Source organism: Lepidochelys olivacea (genome assembly GCF_965140295.1).
Source record: "Lepidochelys olivacea isolate rLepOli2 genome assembly, chromosome: 3".
NCBI classification, from domain to species: Eukaryota; Metazoa; Chordata; order Testudines; family Cheloniidae; genus Lepidochelys; species Lepidochelys olivacea.
In genome coordinates, this window is record NC_140413.1 from 40,672,302 (window position 1) to 40,684,487 (window position 12,186).

The following is a 12,186-nucleotide window of genomic DNA, read 5'->3' on the forward strand; positions in this document are numbered from 1 at the left end:
AAAAGGAACCATATTGCAGCCCATTTTGAGTTTCCTAACACTGTTGGGGTTTGTTGGTACTAGGGTATTTTTTTAACCCTCAAATGAATTAATTGCCCATCTGCCATGGGTAAAGAACAAACCTAGCATTCCATTTTTGTGTTCTTGTTTATACAGTGCCTAGCACAGTACAGTCTTGGTCCATGATTGAGGCTCCTAGCTGCTACTATAATACAAATAATAATGATGATAAGATTCTGCTAACTTGGGACAAAGAACTTTACTTCACCTGGGGTAAAGAAAAAATATTTGTAGTTTGCCTCAAATGTTTGTGGAGTGTTCACACTGGCACCAATGCGCTAACGACCTCAAATTAATTGCCAATTAACTCAAGATAAAAGAAGTCTAGTGTTGCCATGTCTTGTTGGCGTTAGAGTTCCCTGTTCCTAGCGTGCCTAGACTGTGCATGGTGCTTGAGCATGCTGTAAATGGATGCGGAGGCTCCCTGCTCTTTTTCCTGCACCCTGTGAACATGCACAGATCTCGTCCCAGGCCTGGAATGCAAGTGCAGGTTGCTTTAGTGCCCATGCTAGTGCATGAGGTGTAAGAGAGAGGGAGCAATGAGCATCCTTGTCCCAGAAGCAGGGAAGGAAAGACAAGATGTGAGGGATGTGGTTTAAGTGGGCAGCAAATGTATTAAATTATCTAGGAACTACAGCTTGTACCATGCATGATTCCTTTCTCAGTCATTCGGTGGAAATGAGTCAGATCCTAAGCCCTCCACAGCTCATCCCAGCCCGTTGCTGGGATACCACGGCCCTCCTCCCATCTGAGGGTTAAGGGGCTGAGGAAAGGGTGTTATCCCTTTGCTGTACCATACATTGGGACCCCCAACCCCATTCCTCAGCTTCCTTAGGTGATGCTTTCCCTGAGTCCCCTTCCAATGCCAGCTATCACGGAACTGGACCCACTACAGAACAACTGCCTGGACACCTGTTAAGATGAGACAACTTGAACCTTAAAACTCCTGACCTACCCACTGGGTATGTGAGCTCCTGTGGGAAAGGCAAAAAATCCCACCCTGATCAATCCAGCAGTGAGGGGAACATTCCTTCCCAGTCCCATAAGTCAGTTACAGCAATGGGCATAGCAGACCAGGCTTATGTAGTAAAACTGCAGACATTGGCAAGGGGAGAATTGAGGGCAGCTGCTTTTAACTCAAGCTGCCTAAAAACCTATGACTTTACAGTGAGAAAATGACATGCAGTATCCTGCTGTAAAATCCTACTGGAGACACGGCTCTGTAGTTTTTAATGTGATGTAGCTAGGGCAGGTCAGCTGCCGCTGGGAATATAGTGTTGACCTTGCTTAGCTACATCATAGTAAACCCTATTTATGTCTTTTCTCCACTAGGAGAGCAAGAGAACTTAATGCAGGTTAGTTATCATGTTTAAAGAAAAAAGAAAACTTTTTTGGCAGGGAAGACATAGCCAGTGTCTCTTTAAACAAGACCATCCTCTGGGACAGGAGGTGATGGTGGTGGTGTAAGCTCTGGACACTCAGGGAAAAGTACCTTGAGAGGTGTGTTGTAAAAAGACCGGTTCAGGAGATTTATGCGGTTGTGCTGTGTGCCATTACAAATCATGTTCTTTAGCTGATCCACAGGATATTTTGATCTTCTGTAAATGTATTGATACTTTTAACCTATAAGGCATCTTGAAATCCAGCACCTTGATGAAACAAGATGACAGAGAAGAGTGATTTTTATCCCTGTAGATACATTTCCATTCCTGCAGTAGTTGTTGTTCATATTGATGTTCACATTTTATTTTAGTAAAATGTAACATTTGTAGCCAGGGGAATATTAGTGATATTAATTTACAGTAAAAATGCTGAATGCTTCAAATCATTTTGGTAGTAAACTTAAGGCCAAATTCTCTGCTTATATTAAATGATGCAGCTCTCCTGACTTCAGTAGCACTGTTCCTTTTACGTTGATCAAGAATTTGGCCCCAGGGAGTGCATTTATGATGCTAATACCAATTGCTGTTTTCAGTGTCATAACTGATTCCATCTGGAGTTTTTTTATAGCCTCCTCTTTTTTCCCCTTTCTTTTATAGTCAGAGCTACCTTCAAGCTGCAAGTGATGTCCCTGGGGGCCACAACATGGATCCCTCCGCAAACTACAATTCCCCAAAGTTCCGATCAAGGAATCAGAGCTATATGAGAGCAGTGAGCACACTCAGTCAGGCCAGCTGTGTTAGTCAGGTGGGAATCTATTGTTAAATCTTTTACTGTGAGCTATTTACATATACAGGACTAGCTACTAAAAATGGAAAATTTGTTTTTCTTGATTAATATTAGAGGAGTGAGGATGTAAGTAGTCACAAAGTAATTCAAGCTTCAAGTAATTTAATATTGAAGGAAGATGGTATGATTAAAAAGAGACAGTCAAATTGCAAATTATGCCAAAAAACTGCAAAATCAGAATTTCCCTTTTAAGAAATCCACCCTACATATAAATATATACAGTGTTGCCTTTTAGTTTCACTGGGTTCCCACTTCGTCTTGTACAGGAAGAGGGCATGAACAGGAACGCTCAGAGGCTGTTCTCTAGACCATTCATTATTATGTATACCTCTCTCATGTCACCTTTTCATCTTCATACCTCTCTAAATTAAACAAACCTAACCTTTTCAATGTCCCTTCATGTGGAAGTCTGTCCAGGCTTTTAAAAAATGTCATTGCCCCTGTCTGGACATTTACCATTTCTGCTTCATCCTTGTCGAGATGGGATGACCAGAATTCAGTGAGGTATACCATCACTTTATATAATGATATTATGTTAAGTAGTATTCTGTTTCTTCCTTAATATACATTAATATTGTTTGCCTTATTTGACAATCACTATGCACGGAGAAAGTGTTTTTCATTGAGCTGTTCCTAATAATAATTAGGATCTTTTTCTAACTCATTAGAGTAGTGTATATGATGGTTCATATTCTTTCAGGATTCGCAACCTTGCTGTTGTCCACAGTGAATTTCATTTGCCATCCTTTGCTCAATTATCTTGCTTAATTAGATCCTACTGAAGTTCCTCAGTATGCCCTTCGGTCTTGACCAACGTAAATAATTTTGTGTCATCTACATATTTTGCCATTTCACTGTTCAATCTTTTCCAACTCAGAAACATATATATTAAATAACACAGAATATAAACTAAATACATTCAGTTAACAAGTTCTGAGCCTTTGCTATTTCCTGGTCCCTTCCTATGACATCGCACTCTGCATGTTCCATCAATATGATAGCAGTTCAGTGTTTTTATTTCTGTTATATCAATGGGTTCCCTTCCCACCCTCTACTGCTCAGGACTGAATTGAGGGATACTGATGGACTATATATTTAAGAAGTATATATTCACTCTTGCAATTTGTATTTTAAAATTATTATTTTGCAAGTGTCAACAAACTTTGTTTGAAAAAAGTAGTAAGGAATTTCATCATGTAATTATTGACTGAGGCCAAGGTTTTCAAATGTTACAGGTGATTCTGGGTGCCTCCATTTGTGGGTGCCCAACCTGAGATGCCTTCAAGGACCCTGATTTTCACAAAGTGATGAATGTTAATACTTTGAATTAAGCACTGTTAAAGTATCTCAAATTGGGAGGCTCCAAAAATTACTAGTCACTTTTGAAAATCTTGGCATAAGTTATCATAACTCTCTTGGTCAATCGTGTAAGCAAAAGATGATTTAGAATAAGTTTTCTTTTCCCTTCCCAGACTTCATTTATTAGAAATATAAAAATGATAATTTTATGAAGGACAAAATAATTCATTTCACAGTGGACTTAATTGCCAAGATGCCTTTCTAGAAAATTAGAATAACAGCCTTTCATGGGGCTCAGAGGTTCTGTAAGAAATTTCTATATGCTTGATTAATGAAAACTATGGAAAATTTGCAGTGATTTTTCCCCCAAAAATGAATAAGAGTTATTGACCACAATATATAATAAAAAGCAATATCATCCAGATGTGGAGGCTGGTGAGGTTATGAGGTTGACTAGATATTTATATGATTTTGTTTCTTTCATTCTGCTTTAATAAATGATTATATAAAATACATATTATTGTCATTTACTGCTCTCTCCATTATTCAGCTTCTAAATTCTCTTTGGACGAATATTATTTCCACTTATCCAGCCAAATGCTACAATTTGATATTTAGTACATTCCTAATAATTATCCGAGAATGTCTCCAAAATGAATCATACAAATTCATGGTGAAATTAACAATTGTCCAGTGTAAAAAGAGATAGTAAATGGACATAGTAAAACTAAGTAAAACTAAATGGCCCAACTTGATGATCACTTTAGATAAGCTATTACCAGCAGGACAGTGGGGTGGGAGGAGGTATTGTTTCATATTCTCTGTGTGTATATAAAGTCTGCTGCAGTTTCCACGGTATGCATCCGATGAAGTGAGCTGTAGCTCACGAAAGCTCATGCTCAAATAAATTGGTTAGTCTCTAAGGTGCCACAAGTACTCCTTTTCTTTAAGCTCTTTTTTAACACCAAGCACTTGACATTAATATATTTCAGTCCATGTTGTGATTGGCTAAATAAAAATAATAAAAAAGAAAAATATGATGTGAATAGGGCTAGAAAGAGTGTTTAAAAATGAAATCAGTATGTGGGAACTGATGCTCAGCTGATTTAAATCAGCCTAATTCACTATATTTAATAGAGCAACACCAGTTAACACCATTTATGGCTGTGACACATGGTATTTACATAGTTTCTGTCAGTACAGAGCAGATTATTTCTGTTGGGGTTTCCCCAAGATCTCTTCTACTGCGTTTCCTAAGAATTCAGTGTAATTCCAGTTTCATCACTTAAACTTCTTTATTTGGCATACAGCAAACCTACACTGAGTTAATCAGACTGAACCATAAGGGGTGGGCATAGGGTATACCTATGGTACACAGAAACCCCCCTTCTATATATACATACATTCACTTTACATTGCATCACTCATTTTGGCATTGGCTAGGTTGCTTTGTAGGAATCACTGCCTGTACACCATGCTCTGTCCACTCACTGTCCATGTACAACTTACTCTTTTCCCCATGACAACAGTAGTTTTAGTAATTTGAACCAACATTAATAATAGGCTCGGTGTATGAACTGGGGTGTGCAAACTTGCCTCCTCTGGTATAGTCCACTAGAGTGTAATTCTACATAGAATCCTAGAAATGTAGGACTGGAAGCTACCTCAATAGGTCATCTAGTCCAGTACCTTGCACTCAAGGAAGGACTAAGTAACAACTAGACAATTCCTGACAGGTGTTTTTCTAACCTGTTCTTAAAACCCTCCAATGACAGAGATTCCACAACCTCCCTAGGCAATTTGTTCCAGTGCTTAACTACCCGCACGCTGAGGAAGTTTTTCCTAATGTCCAACCTAATCCTCTCTTGCTTCAATTTAAGCCCATTGCTTGTTCTGTCCTCAGAAGTTAAGGAATACAATTTTTCACCCTCCTCCTTGAAACAACCCCACTCGTTCTGCCCTGCCAGCTTGACTGTAAACCATTGATACTACTCTGTGGGAATGGTTTTTCCAACCAGCTATGCACTCAACTTTAGGTAGCTCCATCTAGGCTATATTTCCCTAGTTTGTTTATGAGAAGGTCATGCAAGATAGTATCAAAAGCCTTACTAAAGTAAAGGTATACCACATCTACCACTTCCCCACATCCACAAGGCTTGTTACCCTCTCGAAGAAAGCTATCAGGTTGGTTTGACATGATTGGTTCTTGACAAATCCATGTTGACAGTTACTTATCATCTTATTATCTTTTAGGTGTTTGCAAATTGATTGCTTGATTATTTGCTCCATTATCTTTTCAGGTACTCAAAGGTAAGCTGACTGGCCTGTAATTCCCCAGGTTGTCCTTATTCCCCATTTTATAGATTGGCACTATATTTGCCCTCTTCTAGTCCTCTGGAATCTCTCCCATCTTCCATGAGTTTTCAAAAATAATCACTAATGGCTCAGATATCTCTTCAGTCAGATCTCTGAGAATTCTAGAATGTATTGCATCAGGCCCTGCCAACTTGAAGACATCTAACTTGTCTAAGTAACTTTTAACTTGTTCTTTTCTTATTTTAACCTCAGATCCTACCTCATTTTCACTGGCATTCACTTGTTAGACGTCCAATTGCTATTAACCGTTTTGGTGAAAACTGAAACACAAAAGGCATTTAGGACTTCTGCCATTTCCATATTTTCTATTATTGTCTTTCCCCCTCATTGAGTAATGGGCCTACCCTGTCCTTGATTTTCTTCTTGCTTTTTAATGTATTTGTAGAATGCTTTCTTGTTTCCCTTTATGTCTCTAGCTAGTTTAATCTCATTTTGTGCCTTGGCCTTTCTAATTTTGTCCCTACATGCTTGTGTTGTTTTTTATATTCATCCTTTGTAATTTGACCTAGTTTCCACTTTTTGTAGGACTCTTTTTTGAGTTTCAGATCACTGAAGATCTCCTGGCTAAGCCAGGGTGGTCTCTTGCCATACTTCTTATCTTTCTTACATAGTGAGATAGTTTGTTCTTGTGCCCTAAATAATATCACTTTCAAAAACTGCCAACTCTCTTGAACTGTTTGCTTCCCTTGGTATCTTACCTACCAACACCCTGAGTTTGCTAAAGTCTAACTTCTTGAAATCCATTATCTTTATTCTGCTGTTTTCCCTCCTACTATTCCTTAGAATCATGAACTCTATCATTTCATGATGACTTTCACCCAAGCTGCCTTCCACTTTCAAATTCTCAACCAGTTCCTCCCTATTTGTCAAAATCAAATCTAGAACAGTCTGTCTCCTAGTTGCTTTCTCTACCTTCTGAAAGAAAAAATAGTTTCCAATGCATTCCAAGAACTTGCTGGATAATCTGCCTTGCTGTATTATTTTCCAAATGGATATCTGGGTAGTTGAAGTTCCCCATCACCACCAAACCCTGTATTTTGGATTATATTGTTCTTTTTTAAAAAAGCCTCGTCCACTTCTTCTTCCTGGTTTGGTGGTCTATCCTACCATGACATTATAGGCTTGCTCTGCCTTTAAAGCCTCCTTCTGTAATTTTAACTTTGCTTTTATTTTAATTACATTATAAAAACTGGTACTTTTTCATTTATTAATACAGGAAATGTAGGTATGAAACAAAATATAGGCCAATTAAAATAACATTTCCTGGGTCTGTACCAGGAGTGGTCTTCTTCAGCCACCACACAATACTTATTACCTCCATGAGCAGTTTTTACTTCACCAGTGTCCCAGCATCTCAACTGTACTGTGAAATTTAGAGACTGTTCCCCCAGAATGAACATACATGCTGACAACTCTGTCTGTAAACCAGTACACCTGCACCCATAAGTGTCTCCTAGATGCCAACAGCAGGACAAGTCTGGGGCTTTCCAGATCTTGCATGGTCTTTCCACAGTATTTGAGGAGGGAAAATAAATTTCTTCCACACTGTATGGGTTACAGTGGTTTTACATTTAACTTCATGGTATTGGACCCCAGTTAATTTTCGTGCCCTTCTCCAACTGGTGTTACCTATCTTGTGCCAAATTTTTAACTTTTATGTGGTGATAAAAGAGGGCAAGTTTTTCTTGATCCATATCACTCGAGGCTGCTTTTACTTTGTATAGCATGTATCCCTCATATATTACACAAGATATTATTATTAGAACACATTGACTTAATGCCAAACTTCTTTAAAAGCAATTACAGCAATATGTATACTATATAGAGTGTAACATAAACTTACTAAAATCTCAAATAGCTAAAATACAAAAACCGCTGTATTTTAGCAACATTTTGTTTTACTGTTGTTACTTCCTTTTTTCTTTCTCTTTTTTTCTTGGCATTTTAGCTACTTGAGGTTTTAGTAAGTTGACTGTTACACTTCACTTTTTTTGACAGGAAGTTTTTTTAAAACATTTTTTTCTTTTTTCACAGTTTGCTGTTTGAGCTGATCAATGCCCCTTGCATTGCTTTAAATTATTTTTTTACACAGGTTACATTTCCACTACTTTGCTGTACCCAGGTTGCATTTCCCCTACTACATTCAGAAGCAGTTAAGCCATAGAGAAATCCCTAATTTCTTCAGTGATTTTAACTAACTCATCCATAGTCAGACAATTTAAATCAGATTGTCCCTATACCTGCAGCAGCCAGCACAATTAATTTATTACAGACACAAAGTGCCCCACCCCCTTTTTTTAGAGTGGCCGTAAGTCATGTTGGAGAGAAAAGCATAGTGGTGGTAGTTGTCACCACTTGACCTTCCTTTGCATAATTTGATTACTAAGAATTTCACTAGGCATGAATGCACTGAGTTATATTGCCATAACTGGGTTTCATTATTAAACCAAGTATTCTTTTTTCTTTCTTTCTTTTTCTTAACACTTTAAAGTCCCTTTTAACATTTTATACACTAAAGTCCTTTTTAACACTTTTACTTTTACTGCCCCTGACTATTTATTCCCCTCCAAGATCTCCAGTGTTAATCTGTGCAAAAATTTAGCTGCATGTACTTTTTTTTAAAGTAGTCACTTCAGTTTTTCACTGTTTAATAAGACATTTCCCTAGACCTTACTAGCTGCCAAATTCTGGGACTATAACTCTTCTATTTTATTTCCTAGAATAACACATTTCTCAGCTGACTTTTCCTCAGTGGTCTAAGCTTATTTTTTATGACTTTTGCTCTTATTTCTTAAGTTAGTATACTTTGCCTGCACAACTGTACTCTCTAAATTGAATGGCTGCTTTTTACTTTGGATTTTTTTTTTAACTTTTTAAGGAATCTTTTCCATTTAGTTTCTTTCCTCCTCTTACAACTTTCATTTGCTTTTTATGCTTTTAGCATTCATTTTTCAAAGTAGTACATTTTGTTTGTAATGTTTTAGCCACTAGAAATAATCCTTGTAAAGCTGCTGCTTTGATCTGGGCTTTCTTTACATTAATATAAAAACAAACAAACTAGATGCTATTTTTATGGCTGCCAATGGATCCTATTTTTTGAAAATGTCAGTGACATTCAATAGACCTCTGCTGTGCTTTGCCAAATATTCTTTTTTAAAAAAAATTGAATACGACTCCCTGGAGTTCCTTTTTCACCTGGATCCAGTCTCCCTCTAATCTTTCTCTATAGGGTCCTCCCTTAGATTTAATCCACTTCTCCAGCATGATGCTAACTTCCTCATATTTAAACCCTTAAACCCTACCAATGCCATTTCTCTTAATGCTAGGTTGCGACCCTCATACTAAGGGTATAAGGGTATATATGTTACCAGCTCTAGACGAGCGTATCCAAGTCATGGCACCGCTATGTTAGGGTTCCTCTGTGGCCTCTTCCACTTGGTTCCCCATGAATTCAGTCTCACTCCAGTCTTGTCAGTTTGGTTCCTTTATTTGGCATGCATCAAAGCTATGGTGAGTTGATCCGACTCAACCGTAAGGGGTGGATATGGGGTGTACCACACATCCAAAGTCACACAAAAAAACCCTTCCTTTATATACATGTACACATCACATTTCATTCACTAGACATTCCAACATGTGTTTGGGGTTTGACTTAGTTACCATACTTTATAGAAACCAATCCCTGCCCCCTGCACTGTCCATGTACAGCTTACTGTTTACCTCATCTTTATGGTCCCAACTTATCTTATCCATTGTTATTTTGTCCATGGTAAATGGTTTCCTTGGTGCCCCTAGCTAAATACAGACATTCTGTTTCCAGCTTGCTGGTCCATTTACCTCCCTAATCCTGTCTCTAGAGAAAAAAATAAGGCCTCGCCCATGTCCAGTTACTCATGGACCAGGTACTGATTTGTGTTGACAATTTTTAATAAAAAAGGTCCAGAGTGTGGTGTTAGCTCTCAATCACAGACAGACACTTCACCATCCCAATCGAGGGCAACTCATACAGCTGCAGACGCATCTGTTCTGTTGCAATGCAAGTGGCAAGTGATTCTTTTCTTCTGTCAGTTAGCACACTTTGGGCTTAAATTGTGGCACTGGGTGACATAGCTCCTGGAGCTCCCGCATAGCAAGGGGAAAAGAACAATCTGCAACATCCCCTTTAAAGGGTGCTGTACACACAAAGCTATGTGGCCAGTAAATTTGTTGAGTTGTGCACAGAAGGTACTATTCAGCCCACTTCTCCACTATGCTTGCAGGCTAGGGTAAATATAACTCAAGAGTCTGAAAATTCAGACTCGTTTGATTCAATGTCTCAGGTAAAAGACCAGATATAATTAAATGGTATTGAATGGGTCTTCTCTCTCCAGTTGTGATAGTGGATAGATTTCCTAATCAGTGTATAGAGATTTGGATTGTTGGATGTATCTGTTAGTGTTCTTCATATTTATTAAATATAAATAAACCAAATGGAAACTAACGATGGTCATCTAAAACATACTATATATGGCTAATGTAAAGTGCTAAAATGTGAATGTGTTCAGAAGGGTTTCCTAATCTTTAATTATTTGCTAAACAGTTCTTCATCAATGCACAGGTGTCCACTTGACAGACGTTGAAGCCATGATGATCACAAACAAAGCAAGTCAAAAATCAAATGCATTGTTGTTATTTATTCAGATGAGTGAAGCAGAGGTCAATGGGCAATTTGAGTCGGTGTGTGAATCAGTGTTTAGTGAAGTTGAAGCTCAGGCAATGGATGCCCTTGACCTCCCTGGATGCTTCCGAACAAGAAGCCACAGTTACCTGAGGGCCATTCAGGCAGGTTACTCCCAAGATGATGAATGTATCCCTGCTATGGGATCTTCCAACATCACTTCAACTGTCAGGTCAACAACAGGTAAGAAAATCTATTCTGGCCTCCTTCACATGTAAAAATAATCAGGATGGAAAATGGTGCATGAGACTGAAAGCCTGTTTTTCCCTGTGTAATTATCATAATTGATATTGTCTTTTATGTTGATATAGTACCTTGAGAATCAGGCCTTCCTTTAATATTGTACTGTAGTGCCTGCATGTTTGAATGTGTAGTTATGAATAATTTCATTTTCATTAGAACTTGTAAGTGGGCCTGGACTATAATGGGCCTGAATTTGAGCATAGACTTAACTTCACCTGCTTTGCTCACCTGCACAGTTTTGCAAGTGCAAATAATTGCAGGCAAAAAATGGTGTTATTTAGATATTTAAATAACTGATTGCACCTGCCTGTCTTGAAATTAAACATCTAAAAGAGATCAGTTACATTCACAATCAGTTAGGCCCTTAAATTGCAGGTACAAGAAGGGAAGATGGGGTTTAAATATCTGGTCCAAACTCTTAGGGATAGGGCAGGGTGTAACTTACTTAACTCTGGAAAGGGTATGACAGATAAGGATCATATACAGTGGCATATTTCACGTATCTTCACTGTTACTCATCAGTAATCATTATCATTCATTATTATTCAACTCATTTTTAGGATTCTTTCACACCTTTAGAGCTACTTTTTTTCTTTTAAGTTGCTTAACAAAGAGATTGATTTTATTATTTTATTATTTTTAACTGTCATTTATAGAGAAAGGTGAGCAAATATTGTACAGATAAGTTAGAAAACTAAACTGAATCCATTATAACATTTGTGAAGTTATCCAAATCTATTTTTACATTCCCAAATATATTCCTGTCACACTCAGTGATACTGACCTATCCTCATATTGCTGAAATGAGATTCCACATTCACAGAAAGTAAAAATATAGCCCAAACAAAAAATGAAACAAGCCTACTTAAATTGATTTTTGACATATTTACTATACAGCAGAGCAGTAGGAGCTATTGAGCAGAAAGCAATTGTTGTCTTTCATTATCATCAGCATACAGTACTACCAAGAGCATTCTGTGTTATTTTATCTTCAATGTATCATTTTATACAACACAGCTTAATGAGATATTGTAAGCAACTCCTAAAATACAAATAGTTATTGTTACTTCCCTCACCACATGTATACACATTTCCATCCCACGTTTAGAAGCTTTAATAACTCTGTCATCAAGGGATAAAATATATAAAGCAATAAAACTTTTAATAGCCACCAATGGGACTACATTCTTCCGAGCTGTTGTATAGCACCGTATGATGAATATGAAGATACTGTTGCATGGACTGAGACCAAAGCAGTCAAA

At 37.7% G+C, this 12,186-nt stretch overlaps 1 protein-coding gene across 1 annotated transcript in view; it reads left to right on the forward strand.

Annotated features, from left to right (window-relative positions):
* Window positions 1-12,186, forward strand: part of DLGAP2 (DLG associated protein 2) — a 709,806-nt gene that overhangs the window by 637,543 nt on the left and 60,077 nt on the right. The window contains exons 8-9 of the mRNA XM_084623310.1: window positions 2,100-2,247; window positions 10,645-10,864. Coding sequence (XP_084479436.1) covers window positions 2,100-2,247; window positions 10,645-10,864 — 368 coding nt within the window. The remainder of the gene's footprint in view (window positions 1-2,099; window positions 2,248-10,644; window positions 10,865-12,186) is intronic.